Source organism: Phoxinus phoxinus (genome assembly GCF_949152265.1).
Source record: "Phoxinus phoxinus genome assembly, chromosome: 8".
In the NCBI taxonomy this organism is placed as follows: Eukaryota; Metazoa; Chordata; class Actinopteri; order Cypriniformes; family Leuciscidae; genus Phoxinus; species Phoxinus phoxinus.
In genome coordinates, this window is record NC_136883.1 from 34,418,399 (window position 1) to 34,438,978 (window position 20,580).

At 38.3% G+C, this 20,580-nt stretch overlaps 1 protein-coding gene across 2 annotated transcripts in view; it reads left to right on the forward strand.

Annotated features, from left to right (window-relative positions):
- luzp2 (leucine zipper protein 2) overlaps positions 1 to 20,580 on the forward strand; it is a 165,808-nt gene that overhangs the window by 35,138 nt on the left and 110,090 nt on the right. For both annotated transcript variants that reach the window (XM_079620440.1, XM_079620441.1), the window contains one exon: positions 2,849 to 3,655. In XM_079620440.1, coding sequence (XP_079476566.1) covers positions 3,594 to 3,655 — 62 coding nt within the window. In that variant the 5' untranslated portion in view covers positions 2,849 to 3,593. The remainder of the gene's footprint in view (positions 1 to 2,848; positions 3,656 to 20,580) is intronic.

Below are 20,580 nucleotides of genomic sequence, written 5' to 3' on the forward strand. Positions count from 1 at the left end.
AGGGCCAGGACCCCACTCATCTGTGACTACTCCCCGAGTGCCTATGCAACCCATGACGCTCTAATTAGACGCAAATCAAATAGGTGCGGGATTAGGAGCAGGGAGTAGAACTAAGGGACAATAGACTCCAAACTCCATTAGTGGTCTAATGGAAACCATTCATCATTCTTTTATAACACGACCTCTACCGCAGACACATCTTTCTTCCATTTCCACTGTTCTGATCATAGAACTTGAATCAGTCAGCCTTCCATGGCTAAAAGCAATGGCTATCCCTAAATCTTTTATTCCCTTTGAAGACTAAAATAGTGTGAGAGAGACAGGTAAAAAGAGGAATGGGAACACATCTTTCAGTGCCCTAATGAGTTTGGCTTGTTTTGATTCTCTAGCCCTCATATTAAAGCGTTTTGTTTTAGAAGTTGCCTTTTTCAGAGTGTTTCCACAGCATTTCAGAATGAACAAAGTATTCATATTAAAAGGACAGTTCACTTAAAAAGAAGAAAATGTTTTTTGCAGAACACAAAATAAGTTTTGAAGGGTTCCTTTTCCCCCCATGAAATTACAATAAATGAGTGCTTATGCAAATTATACTAAGGCAACAAAAAATGTGTGTGTGTGCTATATGCTTTGTGTATTAAATGAACCAAACTGCATTCACTGAAAATATTGACATTGATATAAATAGCCTAACATCACAACATTTTATTTCCATCAATACATCCATTTTTGCTCAAGATGTTGTATTGACAATGCAAGAGTCCAGCACTGTAAAGTGTCCTCCAGCACATCACAAAGACTTTCAATTAAGTTAAGCTCTGGACTCAGAGGAGCCGGTTCATGTGGGAAAATGATTCTTCACGTTCCTCACAACCATTCTTTCATAATTTGAGCCTGAAGAATCTTGACATTGTCATGAATATGGCCATGATGTTCTCCCTACATAGTTGTTTAAGAAATGAAAAAAAAAATGCTGGGTTGTTTCAACCCAATCTTGGGTAAAATATGGACAAACCCAAACGTTGGGTTAAAAATGTAATGTAACAATTTAACCCAACGGCTGGGTTTGTCCATATTTTACCCAAAATTGGGTTGAAACAACCCAGCATTTTTTAGAGTGAGTTAGGGTTAAAAGAACTGTAGGCAAACATATAACATGCTAGACACATAATAATCACTGCAAAAATGATCAAGTCATACACTCTTAAGCATTTGCCAATTTAAATCCAAACAGCAGATTGTTTTTTTTGTTTTTTTTTGGCTCTGCCGTGTACTTACCAAATGCAATTACACAAATAATTGTTTTCAAAGAGTTTTTCTGAACAATACTCCATCTGCAATTCAAAGAACTGGAGGCCAAAACATCCATAGAATTGCAGCACGCCTGTCAGTTTTCCACCTCAGAAGAAGAAAAACAAAAATGTGTGAATAAAATGCAAGATTTGGGAACTTGTTCCATATACAGCACCTTGCCAGCCAGCGGCCCAGCGCCAGCTTTTTTGATCGTTTTCACAAAACTTTCATGGCCCACAGAATATTTTGTTGTATGAATATCTGAACATTTCAATAAATGAAAAGAAAGAATAGAGCCTTTGCTTTTTATATCTTCATGCATTCTTTTTTTTATCAACACTTGAATGTGGGTACGTTTCATTAATAAAAAAGCAACAAAAAGCAGAGGAAATCTAATTTGTCAAAGATTATGTGCGGAATGGATTCAGACCGATGAGCAAAATATAGCGTAGCCGAATGCTTGCACAGTCCTGTACCGTTTCGACATTTCATTCTGTGACATAAGGCAGTTTTGATTAATATGCTGTTGAATGTTTGATGATTGTGTTAGCTTGCATGTGCGTAAGCAATGCTTATCACTTGTTTCTGCTTCTTCACCCATGTTTTGATCCGGAGATTCGGTACTCTTTCAGAAGATGTGCAATAGCGCCCTCTACCTTATAACAGTAAAAACATTGTATTGCCGGAAAATTCTGCCAATAGTGAGGAAAGAGTTCAAGTGCCATAACTAAATGCACTAAAAGTGATATTAAAAGATAAAATTCAGTATACACATTGTTGACGACGCATACTGACAGTCGATCAGAATATAAAAAGCTTTTCTTTATAATGATATTCAATAGAAAAATGCTTGATAAACTGTTGCATTTATATTCTGGATTCATCTGCTTGCCTGTGCATACAGTAGTATGCGTCATCAATAAGGTTGTGTATTGAATTTCTTCAATGGTCTTGTAATATCACTGCCTTAGCTGAATTCAGCCCTTGGTTTGTCCTGTACCTATAAGGGTGTGACGTCACGTGAAAACTATGAATTGGTTGGATTTGAACAAATTGTCCCACCCAAAACATGCCTTTGGATGTTGTTCTCAGTGTTACTGTGACGGGCTGGTCAGGGTGCTCAAACACAACAGTGTTTTTATGGTAAAATCAACTAATTTTATCATTTTTAGAAAAAGTATTTTAAAGGTGTTATGTAATAGTGACAGATCTTCTTTTACGAATTATGATTCCTCCAAGTGAAATGAATTACTGTATAAAAAAAATATAGGTCAGGAATTGGTTCTGTCCATTGTTTGTTGATTGGATTGCATGCGAGCTGAATAAAAAGGGGCGGGGTTTATGCAGATAAAGTGATTGGAGGAGTCTGGTATACCTTGTGTCAATTTAAAAAAAAATACAAATAAAATATGCATTGATGAATCGTTCACAATAAGATGACATGCATTCAGAAAATAGATCGGGTGAATTTTCATCTCATGGCGACTGATTGATAATTTCATAATTTAGTTTGATGTTGAAATTTTCATATACCTTTCTTTTGTTTCCTTCTGTCCAGAATTTGAACACCCGTTTTGAGAAGGTGAATGGAGACATCGGATTCAGCACGGCGGAAAGGTAAAGCGATGTGACTATTAAATTTATCATCATCGGTTTACCCTCTTAATCTCACAATATGAGACGGTGAGCAGGGAAATGTCTCATCAATTACTTTGATGGACAACGGAGAACAAAATGTCAAACTAATGAACCCTGCCATCAAAGTGTAATCTCCACGAAAATTGATTAATTTGGTCTTTGCGGAGCAACCCTGCTCTCCTCTAGCCCAGATAATCGCCCTGCCCCGTCCCAAGACAGATGGATATCATGTGGGACAAACCAGCAGGTATTCATCTCGCACTGGAACGCAGAAGAGAAAGACAGGGAGCCACTGGCTGTATTGATGCTGACATCACCTCACCACCTCAAATCATTCTCCAGTCTTCCTCTCCGGATCCCCCCCCCCGCCCCGGCACCCTAGTTTCTGTCCATTAATAAATCCGTCCGTCTCCCTGTCCCTGCTATTTGAAGCCGAAGAGCCCCACACTTCCACATACACAGACCGCTTGCAGCGTTGCATCTGTCTGCCGTGCCGCGTGTGCCTGCGTTAACGCGTGTGTGCACCACAGAAATAAAGAAAGAGAGAGAGAGAGCGCGTGAGCGAGCCAGCGAGGAGAGGGAGAGAGAAAGGGAGAAGGGAAAAGCGAGCGATCGAGAGAAAAAGGGGCAAAGAGACACCGAGTGCATGAGAGCAAGACAAAGCAATGAAATTCATCGGAGCCGTTTACCTCCTGTTCCTCCTTCCTGCTTTAAGCTTCAACAGCAGGTAAGAGCAGATTTACATCTCCGGCGTTATCCTTCACACACATCAGTCTGTCTGTCGCGGACACAATAGCTGATTATGTTCATCAGTGATGGTGTGTGCTACTGTTAAAGCCTGCTTAAAAAGCTGCGGAGAGAGAAGCACCGTGATTGAGACGGCACCGAGAGCGAGGTGAAAGATGCTTAACAGCTCAACTTTTTCCTGCCTCTGCTCTGGGCTTGGCTTGTGCCGCAGACAAAACAGAGACGTCGGCTTTCTGGCACACGGACTGAGGGGAATGTGGCAGGGGCTTGTGGCTAATGGCAAGGAGCAAGTTTTGTGGCAGTCCGAGCTTTGGGATGCCCGTGCAATTGCTGAACGTGTGTGTGTGTGTGTGCGTGTGTGTATTATGCAGTGAGGGGAAGAATCTGAGATGAGGAATAAAGCGAGAAGAAAGGCAAAGCCAGGAGGAGTCTTGCCGAGTCAGGGAGTTTTCAAGGATTGATCATTAATTTAACTACTGATAAAGCTGTGCCTCTTCCTCTCTGAACCCAGAGCACGGAGAAGGTCAGTGAGCATTCAGCCAACATTTGAACAATGACTTTGTCATCTGTGGGGTGTTCTTTATGCTCTTTTTGGGGGAGTTAACCCGCGCATTAATAGCTTTTTTGTCCTGCAAATACTTCTGCCCTTTAGACTTGTCCAGGGAGTGGCCCTCGAGTACACATGCTTGCAATACACACATTGATATAGTTCTTGTGTTTGTACACACACACTTTACCACTAGTAAGTTATTTCAAAATCATCATTGTACAACAATCATTTAATTAAACAAAAACTGGCAGATGTGCTTGCCAGATATACAGCATTCTGGTGGAATGGTATGGCCTTTTGGTGCCTGGATATTTTACAGTTCATAACCATAGATTTTGATTCTGCTTTATAGATAGATAGATGGATAGATGGATAGATAGATAGATAGATAGATAGATAGATAGATAGATAGATAGATAGATAGATAGATAGATAGATAGAAGACAGCCTAGTATTCATTGGGTTTATTATAGTAACAAAATGTTATAAATAATTACAATATATTGTTTTCCTTTTAATGTTTTGTATTGTCATATTTTCTGATTTTAATATTATAATATAATTTCTCATCATATGTTGTAAGCCAGTTACATTCTTAACTTACATTTACCGTGTTTTTATTGTAACATTTTTACATAGTCCCCCCTGTTAAAATTAGTGGCATTTCTTGTTTGTTTTAAATGAGATCCATTCCATATTCAGACTTAAACATTATACACTTAAATCAAAGGCATAGCCTGAATAAAGTATGTTAATGTGGTCGTTTTATAACGTGAAGATAAATGAATCTCACTTGCTTTTTCTTAATGCAAGACATTTATCAAGGCCAGTGTCTGTGAGTCACATCTCCAGATTCTCATTAGGAGAATGTCAAACACACATTTGACATACCTTTTCAAATCCGGAGATGAATCTTTCTATACAAACCCAGATGCGACTGCATTGAAAGCCAGGCTGGCTGATGATGTCTGTGATGTTTACTGTACAGAGAAATATCTAAACAATTTTAATACATATTCCTTTTACATTTCCAGACTCTATTACTTGCGGTTACATTACATTTATTCATATAGACACTTGGCACATTCGGCACAAGGTCACACTCTCAACCATTGAGATACAGCGCAGTGGAGCAGAAAACAGCAACCTAATGACTCAAGTGGTGTAAGAAATAACACGTGCCCTAATTCCCCTCGATTTCCCTCAGACGGAGCATCATTAAGACCCCTGTGTGTTTCAGTCCTCAGTTGTCTTTGGTGATACTTGACTGCTATTCTTTTGGGGATTTTTGTGCTTATATAACCTCATATTCAGTTTTGTTGCTATACTAGCTAATCTAGCGCACTATTTATAGTTTGTGGGTATTAGATGAAGATGAGTCTGTCACTTTTGGCCAGTTTCAAAGATCATGGACTCGCATATCAAGAATTAAGAGTTTTGTAGTGCATAAAACATGTAGAAGAGACTGCACAGAACTCATAATAAGTGTGAATGAATGATTTTAGATATTATAAGTATAGAGATTTTAGTGTTTAAATTTTAAGAGCGTAGAGCTACATGTTTTGATGTTTCCTTAAATTTTTAAATGACTTCCTTCAGATACTTTGGTGAAAAACATGGTCATAAAATGTTTGCGTGGCTCTCATTTAGATATCCAAAATCCCTGCTCAGCAGTAAAACCGCTCTCATGCCAACAGCAAAAACGCTTTCTCACAATTTACACCAACATTTCATCAATTCTGCTTACTGGTCTGCAAAGCTCAACAGACACGTGTATTGAACTACACATGTATAAATCAGCAAAGCTGTACTATTCAGCATTTTATACAGAGAGATGATTACATTATGCTGCATAAGCATTTGATGTTTGTGGAAACCTACTCCAAACAGAAACTGTACTGAGCGGTTTCATCAGAGCCTCTTAAGTAGCGCAAAAATGGCTATAGATGAAATGAGGTGTTGCTTATTTGAAGTAATTGAATTCTTCCACCGCTACATGTGCATGGCATGCCTGTGCACTTGGATGATGAATAGGTTAGGCTATGGCTGATGAATGAATTGGGAACTTCATTTGAAAGGGTAACCATGACCTTGCCACACACTCATAAAACATAGTAAATCTCGGACAGTAAAAGAAAATGACTATTCCTGCATGTATAAATTTTCACCCCCGTAGGTTTGCATAAGCATTGCTGTGTGTGCGTGTTACGCTCCATACATCATTGCTTTGGTAATACATCACTGTATGTTTCAGAATTTTTTATGCATTCATACAAGGCCACACACTTCTCACAGGATTCTTGTACCTTGTGAATATTGCGTCAGGTCTGAGTCATTTATTTTCTTTTTAGAAAAGGTTTTACATGGCTATTAACACAAATAGCTTTATTCATTTCTTTATATTTAAAAGTACACACACACACACACACACACACACACACACACACACACACACACACACACACACACACACACAGTTATAGATTGTGATTTCCACAAATATATTAAGCAGCACAGCGGTTTTCAACACTGATAATAATAGTAAGAACTGTTTCTTGAGCAGCAAATCATCATATTAGAATGATTTCTGAAGGATCATGTGACACTGAAGACTGGAGTAATGAAGCTAAAAAGTCAACTTTGCATCACAAGAAATAAATCAATTTATTTAAAATGTATTGAAATATGAAAATATATTTTGGTTACACTTTGTTTTAAGGTGACGTTGTTACATTGTACTTGTTACAATATTACTTAGAACTCAAGTAAGTTCTAAGTAATATTAATTATGTGGGTTAGGGTTTGGTTTAGGGTTAGTTACTTGTTATGCAGAATTTACCGTTAATACCATAGTAAGTATGTAGTAACGTGTAACTACGTCACCTTTAAAATACAGTGTTACCTTTTCTATATTGTAATAATATTTCACAATATTACTGCTTTTCGTGTATTTTGAATCAAATAAATGCTGCCTTTGTGAGTGTAAGAAACCTCTTTTGAAAAACAGACCTTACACTTTTGTACCGTTTATGTTCACCTAAAAAAACTGAATTCAATTGTCGTAATTTATTCATCTATTTTCAATCCTGTATGTATGCCTTTGTTGTATAGAAGACAAAATATGTTTTGATTGTACTTTTAATGAAAGTCAGTGGGGTTCAAAACAGCACTGGACCTCAATGACTTTATATATGAAACCTATAAATCCTTGAGACATTTTAAAATGTCTTCTTTTGTGTTACACAAAATGAAAGCGATGATCAATTCCAGAATTTGACCGTAAAAAAAGTTTTCACATCTGCTCGGATATGTTGTTAAACGTCTCTTTATCACATCCTCTATATTGTGGCTCTGGGTTTTGGTTTCCCGGCTCAAGTGGCTTAGTTCACTGTTACAACTGTCAGTGCTTTTCAGTTCCGCTCGCATGCCTGCAGCGTCTCCCTCAGGATCGCAGTCTCTCTCTCTGATGACTCCAACTTTGATGTAGGGAACCGTGGCAGCCTCTTCTGCCAAAACTTTGCCTCCAGTGAAGTGACTGAAATGTCAAAAAGAGCTTTTGCCAAGGTATAAATGTAAGACGAAAGGTTGGGAACTCCCATTTCAAACCTAGATCAAGAATGGCGGGTGGGTCATGTAATTGCTCATGTGCTCTTTTTTCCTCTCCCCTGCAGAAGCCTGCATCTTTTGTTTTTATCAGGCAAAGCCTCAGAGGCAGCGGTGTCATGTCGGAAAATGACTGGGAAGACAAACTCATTGCTGTGTGGATCGATGTCATGGTGGCTGGTGGGAGGGGGTCATATGTCTCGTAGCCGTGCTCGATCATTACCCATAAATCTCGTGTTTTAATGGCTTGAACATTCCCGCTTATATCCGTGCGCTCTGGCTACTAGGATGCGATAAAATATTCCATTCTTGCTTTGTGTGAATAATGACCTTGAATGATGCTTTATGGTTGCCATGGCAACCGTGATTGTTCCCTTGATAGGAGTCGCTCTCGTCTGCGAGTGTACTAGGAGGATTTGGAGCGAACACGCTGATGAGTGACGGTCATGTGCTTTTCTCGCTTTTTGTGCGATTTTGTTTATAGTAGTGAGAATGACATGTCGCTTTGTGCGCCATTCCTTTGGTTAACTACACTCAAAAAAATGCTGAGTTGTTTCAACCCAATTTTGAGTCAAATATTGACAAACCCAAACGTTGGGTTAAAAATGTAATTTAAAAATTTAACCCAACAGCTGGGTTTGTCCATTTTTTACCCAAAATTGGGTTAAAACAACTTAGAGCATTTTTTAGAGTGTAAGACAATGTAGTTTCTAAATCAGGTTAACCCAGTTGCATGTGATTGAAACTTTTTGAGTGGTTTGAGAAGAAATGTTTCTTTTGCTTTTCTTATCTTCCCTGGCAGCATCATGGGGGTTAAACCTCTGAAATCTGAAAACGTTCTCAAAATATCCATCCTGACGCAATCGCTTTAATCTGACAGCCTCTCCCTGTATGTCACTGATGGATTCTAAAGAATGAGAAACTGCCGTGGCTATATCTCGCGTTCAGAGTGGAGAAGAGCATGTGCCAGGCTGGAGAATAGAACAGATTTGTTGGCAGATCCAGAGGTGCCCATGCGTGACCGCGCCCAGAGTGCTTGGCATCGTGAGTAGTAAATGGAAGAGGTCCAACATTATTCTGTGCTCACCTGCGTGATGCATGGCAGCCACCTTACAGACCTCTTTCTCTCCTCAGGTCACATCTGTTATGTGCACTGGAAGATTTCTATTAGAAATTGTGATTACATTTTAGCATTATGATTTGAGATTTCTCTAATTTATGTTTTACCCAGCTGAAGGAGCATGATTTATGTATATTAAAGGAATATTCTGGGTTCAGTGCAAGTTAAGCTCAGTCAACAATTTTGCAATAATGTTAATTACCATAAAAATGAATTTGGACTTGTCCCTCCTTCATTATTTACTTATTTATTTAAAAATCTGGGTTACAGTGAGACGCTTGCAATGGACTGGGGCCAATTTGTAAACATTTAAATTTTCACTGTTTTAATTGTATAACCGCAAGACTTGCACAATATTGTCCAGATTCACAGACAAGGCTTAAGCCAGTCTAGACTAAAATACATATTTGAGTTGTTCTAGCTGATAGCAACTTGCACTAACATATGTCAGTGCCATTGTTTTGTCTCAAGATGCAACCAGTAATATTTTTTTTCCTAAGGCACATTTATAAAAGCTACTTAAATGCCCCAATTGAACTAAGGCCTAGTCCTGTCTTAATCTACAGTAAGGCCGTGTGTCCACCAAAGCGTTTTTAGCCAGCTGAAAACGCTAGGCGCTCTGCTGAAAACGGCGAGATGCGGGCGCTTGAGAGCGTTTTGGCAGCGCAGTTTTTTTTTCAGTTGAGACGCATCATTGCTATGATACAGAGTATCCGTTGGTCCGTGTGGTATTAGTCCCGCCCCTCCTCCACTGTGATTGGACGGTTGGCTAAAAAGTGACAGTGATGAGCGGTGCGTTTTACCCAAAGTTGAACATTCTTCAACTTCAAAAAAACGCCGAGCGCTCAGCACTTGAGCGTTAAATACTCGCTCAGCGCCTCGTTACGCTCCTGGCGTTCTAAAAACGCGGCGTTCCCATTGACAACAATAGAAAAATAAAGCCAGCCACGTGAAAAAAACGCTTTGGTGGACACACGGCCTAAGCCTTGTCTGTGAAACCGGGCCCATGTGTGTTAACTTCATTTTAGTGTGAAATATGCTTGCTAAATAACCTTCTCTTTAAAGTTATATCCAATTTCAAACGTCATCATCATGACGACGCAATGCTTTAAGCACTAAAGCAACTGTAAAAGCAGAATAGAAGAATTAAAGGTTTACAATATGTAATAATTTCTGCCACTAGAGGGCGCTACATTCCAAACAACAACAACAGCGTAGCTTGATGACGATGTGAAGGAGCGTGGAATGATGGGAACTGTTGTTTTTCGTCTACTGACTTTGCACTCAACAGCGACGACACTGCAACTTTATGACATGGAGTCTGCTAATACTAGGAAACGACTAGCACAACACAGACTCCTGCACAAACTCCACATAATAATAAAAAACAAAAGAAAGCATGCGCACGAGTACTCGCTTGTAAATGTATTGGTTGCAATCTGAAACATCACCGCTAGATGCCGCTGAAAACTCCATACAGCACCTTTAAAGGAATCGGTCACGCATATATGAAAATTTGCTGTTAATTTATTCACACTCAGGCCATCCAAGATGTAGGTGGCCTTTTTTCTTCAGCTGAACAGTAAAGAAGAGTTTTAGCTGAAACCGTGGTCCTTGGTGATCCGTAAAATGCAAGTCAATGTTTGTCATCACTTTTGGAGTCAAAAAACACATACAGGCAAAACAAAATTAATACCCGTGGCTTCTGACAACTCGTTGAGGTCTTATGAAGCAAAATGATCAGTCCGTTCAAGAAACTGGGGCCAGATTCGTGAATATCATCTTAAGAAAGAAGTCAAGAAAATTCTTAAGATAAATTCTAAGAAGTTTGTAAGAATGTTCCTAAAGTGCAATTTGGAAAAAATTCCAAAGTTGTTTTCAAATATTTTCTTAAGAACATATTTCCTTTAAGATGCTTTGGTGTTATTTAATTCAAAGGCGGGTATTGCCGAAGACTTGTCGAGTGAAAAACACTAAAATCTCGTATTTTTGCACAGACTGCAGATTACCGTAGATATCGTAATATTTACGTACGACTGGCTTGACTGAATGTGCTCCGCAATCGCTTCGCTTCATAAGACCTCAATGTATCGTCAGAAGCCACAGGTATTCACTTTGTTTTGACTGTATATACAAAGTTCTGTAATGAAACTCAACGGTGCAGGAAATCATATCGTTATCTATAGGGCACATCTGATTGGTTCCTGCTGTATCAGTAGCCAATAAGCTTGCATGCTCAACCTTCAAATACTTGGTTAGCATTTGCCTTAGCAGTGCAGCACGCTTTCAGAAACCCTTCACCTTCCCAGTTCCACCTGTCTAGATCTGCTACGTGTAATTCATGTACGCTATATTGTACAGCAGTGTGTCGTGTGTGTATTAGCAGTAGCAAGCAGCAGCAGATCTATTCCACCAAGACCAAATATATAAATATTGTCCTATCCATTACCATGCCAAACACTCAAAGTGACGGTAAACATTGACTTGCATTATACGAATCACCAAGGACCACGGTTTCAGCTAAAAATCTTCTTTACTGTTCTTCTGAAGAAAAAATCACTTACATCTTGGATGGGTGAATAAGTTAACAGCAAATTTTCATTTTCGGTTGAATTAGGCTATCCCTTTGATGTTAGTGCTTTTATAAAATAACAAGCTTCACATTTATGCTTTAAAATCCTCCTAAAATGACCATAACCTTGTTTTTAACCATTATGCCAAATCCTGTTGATGGAGCTTGACTTGAATCTGTAATATTGCTTTAATGAAGTAAAAAAGGGCATTACTATTTAGCTTGACCTAGTATGCATTAATAAGGAATATAATGTTTTTTTTAGCACTTACTGTTTTCTGCGGTAGGATCAACCATATTCTTTATGCAAGTGTGATGTTTGAAGTGGGACGGTGGCTTTGATGAGATAAGCCAATCAGAAAGAAAAGATTCTCCTGAGATGTTCTGAACGCACAGACAATGTCATAAGTGTGAGGATATGCATGCAGATGGGGGTAGATTGGAGGTTAGTGGAGAGAGGTGTTGTCCTGAGCTCTTCTCTTGACAGAGAGTGAAAATTGAAATTCGAGAGGCATACCGTAATCAGAATGCCATGGCAACCGAGCAGGCTGTCAAACAGTCACAAAGTAAATTAGCAATAAACAGAACCTTGCTCTGCCACGACAAATCTAAAACTAATTAAAGCACCTGGATTTCATTAAAAAAGTAGGCTGTGTTAAACATCCAAACATATTATAGTATTGGTGTAATGTTGATTGTCCAAAGCATAATGTAAACGTGTTCCATGTGCATTTAACCCAGAAACCATGTAAACATCGCTACGGTGGCACAAATTTACATTGGAACAAAGACAAAAAAGACATATAAACATTGTTTTATACCGTGTTGGGGACAGTCACACATAATGTAGACCTAATTGTAGGGTGTTAAATTCATGTTCTGTTATAACTGGCTTTTGTTTTATAGCATTTGTGCCAACTTACCATCGAGGGAAAAATACCAGAGAGACAGTATGTATGTTTAAACATAAGTTTATTCTCTTTTAACACATAAATAGTTTGTGATCTCGAGATGGGGTTTTATGGCATTTGCTCATTTGCAAGTCTAATCGAATGTCAACAGTTTATTATTTAATATTATGATTAGAAACTAAATGAAAAGAATTTACAATATCTTTAATATTTAATGGAGTTGTGGTTTACATCGTTTCTTTCTGATGAACTCGAATGCTCCAGTGAGCTAGTGACATTTTTTTTATGATAACATCAGCTTTATATCTTGCACTTTAAAGGTTTGTTGGATTTGAAGTAAGTAAGATTTTGCTGTGAGTGCAAAGGTTCCCGGGTTCAAATTTTGTGTGATATATAACATTTTTTTATCAGTAACAGTACTGTATGTCGGTAGATGTGTATCCACATAGGTAGCGGTGCTGGTCTGAGAGAACATATAGCACACACAGCAACACAAAACTCACTGGAGGAGGCTGTTTGCTATTGTGTTTCTCTGGTCAAACTCTACTAAAGTAGTGTGGACTAAATCAAATACAAACTTTGCCTTCTCATTTTTGAAGTCCAACATTGGTTAGGCTATACAAACAGACATGCAGATGAGGTCAGATTGATCAGCAAACATAAACAGAAGCTCACCCGAACCTGCTTGACACACGAGAATTAACCTCATTGGTTCTTGCAGAAGCTCAAACGTGCTGCGTAACACAAGAATGAACCTCATTGGTTCTCACTTGGCTTGCTGCAATAGTAATGCCCCACCGTCATTTTGAAAACATTTTTTTACAGTAATAAAAATAATTTAGTTTAGTTAGACGGTTCAATTTAAAAACTGAATGCGTCTGCTCAGTTCAGCGTGAGCTTATCGTCAGATGTCATTTATCACATGGCGAGAGTGAGGTGAGCTGACTGACAAGACGATGGCGGAAGATTCGTTTTTAAAGCGAAATGTAAAAGTTTATACTGTTTTGTTGTTGTGTTTTTCATTAAGGATAATAATGAACCCAGCATTCAAGCAATTGCCGCCCTAGAATTGCCGCTAATTCGATTTAAAAGCGAGGTGGAAAACAGGGAAACGGTGTTACCGGTGTTGTCACACGTCGATTAACCAATGTGAAAATTTCCTCTCCTTCGCATCCCTAGTTCTTGCACGATAAGCAGAAATGCTTGAGTTTCCGTTTAGCACAACTGATGTGTGACTTGATGAATGTGTATATGTGAATAAAACCCTAAATTCAATCTGTTCATCTCTGATTTAGACTAAACCAATTCATATGGATTACTTTTACAATCTTTTTATGAACTTTTTGAAGTGTCAAAGTGGTAGTTGCGTAGCTGTCAATAGCCGCGTTTCCATTACCCTTCAAATTGCGCAAATTGCGAATTGAAAATGCGCTCAATGGAAACGCGTCAATTTTGCAAAAACTCCCATTTAGCGCAACAACGTTTTTACGCTCTCATGAGGTGGTTTTTCAGGCAATTCGAAAAAGAAATATTTCGCAAAACTGCAATGGAAACAGTTTTTGCGCATTTACAGTCGCCTGACTTAGAAGGCGCGGTGTGTTCGGACAGAATACGAGACGAGTTGTTTATCAAATTCATAAGTCAAAAGAATTACAGGGATACTGGATTGGAAGAAATGCCACAATAAAGAACTCTGAAAAGAAATGAGTGAGGAACTCCTCATATGTGCCGCTCACAGTATAAGGGTCTTTCCTTACCATTAATGCTTGGATAACACGCCTACGTCTCCTTCCGTTAATAATAATAATGGCCAGTGCGGTGGCTGTGATATATAAACCTACCAACGTCCATTGCCATGATTTTTTAAATGACTTATCACGAGAGGAATAAATTACGTTTTAGTCGCATAACATCGGTTAATGGAAACGCCGTCATTTCGCAATAGTTTTGTATCGATATTTAGAAAAAAATCACACAAGTTTTGCGCAAATCTGCAATGGAAACGCGGCTACTGGAGGGACAGAAAGCTCTCAGATTTTTGGGGTGAACTAGCCCTTTAATGTATAGAGGAGGGTGTGCATCATAACCTTTTGTATTTCTTGGTCAACTTCAAAATATGATCATTCTTTGTGTGCCGCTATGAAAGGACATGCGTGAATATGCAAAACCTCTTAGTGGAATTATAGCAGAAATCATAAAGCCATGTCTTATAAACACTCTAATAGGATTGTAAGGGACATATAAATAAGTAAGCAGCGGGAACTGTTTCCGAGGAGGAGGGAGAGCATGGCCACAGGAGATTTGTCAAACAAAGAGATTGGATGAATATGCCTTTCCCACTGGTAAAAGTTTGAAACTCTACATCAGCTGGGCTTCATATGATGGAGTGGGTGAGAGGCTGACGGTTGAGCTGTTTAAATAGAGGGACAGGGAGCACCACACTGTGCTTTTGCTTCAAATTAATGCCCACAGGAAGTGAGTGGTGTGAAGTATTGCATTTGGTGTTCTGCGTTTGTTACGCAGACATTCAAGCATGTCTGGTTCTTGTCGCCATAGGAGTAAATTGAACTGTCAAAAACATACACTTTAAGACAGCTCACAAACCTCATGAACCCTCTAACTTGCCCTGAAAAGAACCCAGAACCTGTTATTCAGAAGCGGTTCCATTTTGTGAAAAATGCCAGAACCGAAAGTCGTTCGTTTGGATCACACACTTGCAGGCTTCTGCCGATGTGGATGGAATACTCAATCAATCACAATTGAATCTACAGCGCGAATAAGACCAGTGTAGTCCAATTACAGAATGAATGACTCTTATGAAACGGCATAACCAATTTAGTCCGATTCCCAAACAAATTATGGGCAGCTTTTTAGTGAATCAAAAACAGCGTTGCTGCATTCAAAATAGCAAACTCTCTCACAGTATGTGCTTATTCTGAATAAGTTATTACTATGTGACCGCTAAAAAGGTATGTTCTATATGTGTTTATGAATGTAATCCGGACATGCATTCGCCATGTTGTCATTAGTTTCATCACTTAACTTTCATTCACAGATCCTCTCCCGTGGCCTCATGGGATAGCGAAGTGTCCATCGTATGCAGACTTCGGGAATCTCACCGGAAGTAGGAGGTCATCCGGGGACTTTTTGCCAGTACTGTGTGTGCTGTGAATTCGGGCATACTTTGTCACATACTGTTTTTCGCCTACTGTCTACTAGTAGGGAACTTGATTGATTTCGGATGCAGCCCAAACAAAGGGGAGTCAAAACTAAATTTTTATTTTTGGGTGAATCCAAAACATACTGCATGACCAGAACATACACAACTAATACGTGTTTTTACACATTTTAATTAGTGTTTTTAATAGTAAATTAGTGAAGTATGTTAGTATTGCCGTTTAATATTTGAAGCCAGTGGATAGCATTTATGCAGCCTCTAATGACTGAAAAGTTACTAAAAAGTCTATGTAAGCACACCAAAATGGTTTAAATATATTTATTACTGATATTTTTCATCAATTGGAAATTAAATTGTATTTAATTTCCAAACATGTATTCATTAAAACGAACGGGTTTCAGAACCAGAACTGTTATACACTTTGATTCCCATCCCCGGTGAGAAACATTTTCTAGTACCAAACATGTCCATTTCTAATGAAAGCAGAGTGGAAGGCAGTTTATTTGTAAACGGGAAGCCTTTTCACTTGGTTAAATGAATATAAATTCCCCACCAAAATTGTTTCCCTGCTGACATTTCTAATTGAGATAAAAATGAAAGCATCAAGGAATTGATGGTTACTGGGAAGTTAAGGCAGAGATTTTGCAAGCCAGATGTTTTGGTGAACAGCATGATTGTCAATTTCCATAAACCGAACATTCATCTGATCTCATAAAAGGCACACAGCAAAGCTTGGCCTTGGTTCAGGCTGCTGCTTTTTTTTTTTTTTAAATAAGAGAGTTCTTAGAGATGGAAGCATTGGTGAGGCAATTCATTCTTCCTGTCTTCTTTTCTCATCCTCTCAGGGTCAACTTCTCAAGTCTCTCCTTGTCGTTTTTGTTCTCGCTTTATTTTTTTCTCTCCAGTAATTTCTGGGTACTGAGATGATTTACATTTTAGATGAACTCAAAGTTCATGGACAGAGGCAGAGAGACCGCTGCTATAACAGAATAACCCTGGGACAGAGTGCACTTTGTTTGTCCTGTTTTCCCAGGACTAGGTGTGCTTCACTTGCTACATTTATACCTGTTTCTCAGAAGTTTGTCTTTTGTAAAGGATTTGAGGGAAAGGCATTGCTAGATACAACATATTAAGGTCACAATATATGAATGAATCAGTGGGCTTTAAACTCATGTTTTTTCCCCATGAAATGCTATGCTGAATATTACTTAGCCTACTTAAATAATGAGTTAATTGCTAATGATTCTTAATTGCTAATGAAACATTATTTTACAATAATTGAAACAATACATAAAACATTATATAGATTTTCTAAAATTCATTTCAAATTACAACATTTTTCATCATTATCTCAAAAGGTCTTAAATTTAATCTTTCACGCATAACATTATGCAACAAGAACAGTCCCCTTGTTTAACATTCTCTCTATAACATAAATGATCACGATTGTAAGGATCAATAAGGGTTATGATAGACTGTATTTGAGACAAATGGACACAGTATTGTGTGTTTATGGTGGATAAATGCATGTTTACATGTGTTCTTAAGTTTTAAAAATATGTAGAAAACTTAATATTGTGTATGTATAAATGTGACCCTGGACCACAAAACCAGTCACATGGGAAATTTTTTTGAAATTGAGATTTTTTTCCCATTGATATGGTTTGCTAGGATTGGACAATATTTGGCCGAGATGCAACTATTTGAAAATCTGGAATCTGAGGGTGCAAAAAAAAAATCTAAACATTGAGAAAATCGACTTTAAAGTTGTGTATTTATGTTCGCGATTGTGCTGCATTCACATTTACAAAAATAAATGTTTTATATATTTACGGTAGGAAATTTACTAAATATCTTCATGGAACATGATCTTTATTTAATATCCTAATGATTTTTGGCATAAAAGAAAAATCAATAATTTTGACCCATACAATGTATTGTTGGCTATTGCCACAAATATATAGACAAAATATAATATAAAAATGTAAATAATCATGAATAATAGTGAATAACATTATACAGGCTCTGTAGAGTTGCATAATTTTTTTTTTTTTTGTAAATTTAAAAGTTATTGTGCCTATAACAAACCAAATGCCAATTCCGTCACACAAATGATCAAGAAATTATTTTGCGTTTAAAGTAGCTTCTATATTTGGCAACAATAAAAACTGCCTATTGAATTTAATAGATGTGTGGAGTGCAAAATATGGGAATTTTCTATGGTGACAATTCAATGGATGGAGCTAAAAATCAGTTTGAAACCATCCTGTGTCTAAATTAAACCCATCTTTAAAGGGAATTGGTCAATATGTATTGATGTATCTAGCAGTGTTGACCCATGAAGAGTGATAGGCAGAGGAAAACTCGTTTTGTGAGACGAGAAACGGCAAGAGATTGCACCTATAAACACAGGTGAATGCCTCAGAGCATTCTGAACAAAAAAAGAAAGATATCCTTTTCACACAAACCTTTATTTTTTTTCCCAGTGTAGTTGCCGTTTTGTCCCAGAACTCGAGAATCAGAGCTGTGAATCTAAAGTGACATTTGTCAGAAAATAAAACTTTTCTGATAAAGCTGTTTAGCATGCAGTATCCCCTGCCTTGTCCTGTCTGATCCCGAGCTTTGATTATAAAGTCCTGATGGTAAAGTCATATCTCTAGGCAGGACCCTGCGGATCTGTCTGTCGTCTTTTTATTTTAAACTTTGTGTATGCTGTAGAGGAAAGGGAAAGTAACCTTGACACCCCCCTCGAGAGAGAAATGGCTGCCTGTCAGTCAAACTCGAATCTCCCAGCAGCTTTGCGACCTGAGGTGTGTCAGGACAAGGCCGGAGGGGGAAAGTGTGTGTGTGTGTGTGTGTTTTTTATGTATGTGCATGTATTGTCATTTGGGGATCTAGGGCGGATGAGAGTCCAAAAATGTCCGGTCGTTTGTGAGTTTTATTCAGCCATCAATCTTGTCACCAAGGTTGATCAGAGTCCAGGGAGCGGATGAGGCTTTTCTCTCTCCACAGTATCGAGGGTAACAACACTGCAATGCAATGACATGAGCGGTTTGCAAGGATGCCACACGGTTTTACTTGAAAAGGACAAAGGGGACATTCAGGATGATCGACTAACTGACGCTGAAAGAACCCTCTGAATTATTTAAGCCGGAAACTCTTTAGCCCCTTTTCAGATGACGTCCTCTAGCATCTGCAAAGTTGTGTGCATTTATTTGTAGCACATTAAGCCAAGATGTTCGAAAGCATTAGCTGATTGAGAAGACAAACCGAAGTCAAAGATATATGGACTTACATTTATTAGAGGTTTCCGATGTTTTCCACCGGCGCTCAGGGTAAATTACCCTGAAACAAATGATGTCTGTAAAATAAAAAAAACACCCTTTTGAATCTATCTTTGCACGTTAATTCTCCACTCGCATTAGTTCCAGTGTTAGGGTGATCAAACGGAGAGTGAAATAATAATAAGAGGAGAGCTTTCCGAATCTTCACACCCTGAGCTGTTTTTCTAAGAAGACAGCAGAAATGTGTTTTTCGGCTCTCGAGTCCTCTCTCTGGATCGGTCTCGTAGGGTGTGGTGTAATGGCTTGGCTCTGATGCCTCTATTTATGTTACCAATTTTTAGTGGAGCAGCATGAATAATTTAAGGGGGAAAAGATGGTAGAAGCAACAACAAACTATATCCGGGTGTTTGTCAAGCAGCCATCGCACCATGAAAGCTTCTTATAAATCACGATCGTATCTCTGTCCCCGCCTCCTCGTGGCTTTGTCTTGTCTCTCTCCCTTAATAGCCTGTAATTGGTCCCCCATGGAACCAAAAAGAAAGAGCAGAGATGCGTAACTCACTAGTGATTACTCAGATTAAAGTGTGCAAGGAAAGACTTGGTCAGGCATGTACAAAAGATAACTTCATGAATAATACATGCTACAAATCTATGGCTCTGATCATGAAAGAAGGACGGCCCAGGGCCGGAGGGAGCCTGCATTTGTGTTGAATGATCGAGGGGCCCGTAACCGGAATCTCTTGGGTTTTGGTAAGAAACTTCAAAGCGTAGCGGTTAAGGCTGTTATTTTAAAGCGTTCATTTAATAAAAAAATTGATAAAGTGAATTCAATTAATAGTGACCCCTGGCCTATATGTTATTTTCATATTTTTCAGAGCAATTCAAAAGAATTTACAGAGAACTATACAGAATCATACAGAATGGTGTACCAGGTCTAAACTATTTTTTTAGAACAAATATTTTACATAAATCCTTTGACTTTGGATTAAATAATAGTAGACTTACAGCAAACTAAAGTATTACTTAAAATTCTTCACAGTTTGTTGTAAACGGAATGTGTTTGATTCACTAAAAAGATCCGGCTCAAGAGACGCATTCGTTCAGGTGTCGGACTTGTTTTGCAGTATGTTTTTGATTCACTAAAAATAACTTGCTCATAAGATTCATTTGTTAGGGAACTGGATTGCTTTGGTTTTGCTGTATGTGTTTGATTCACTTAAAATAACATGCTCAGAGTAATTCTGTCAGGAATCAGAGTTCATTTGTTTTGCTGTATGTGATTGATTCACTCAAAAGAACCAGCTCATTAGGGAATCGGACTTCACATGTTTGCAGTATGTTTTTGATTCACTAAAGAGAACCAGCTCACTAGGGTAATTTCCTCAGGAATTGGACTTCACTTGTTTTACTGTGTTGGTGATTTCAGTTAAAAGGTCCTGGCTCATTGGTGTAATTCCTTATTAGAATTAGGTTTCACTTGTTTACATACTTGCTGTATGTTTTGCTAAAAAGAACCAGCTCATTATGGTGATTCCTTCATGAATCAGACTTCACTTGTTTTAAAATGGTTTTTTATGTTTTTGATTCACTTAAAGCTACACTGTGTAATTTTTTTTAAGTTGATTCTTAGCAAAAAAACACTTTGACCTTTCAAAATTATATGTGCTCATTAATGTATAATTACTTC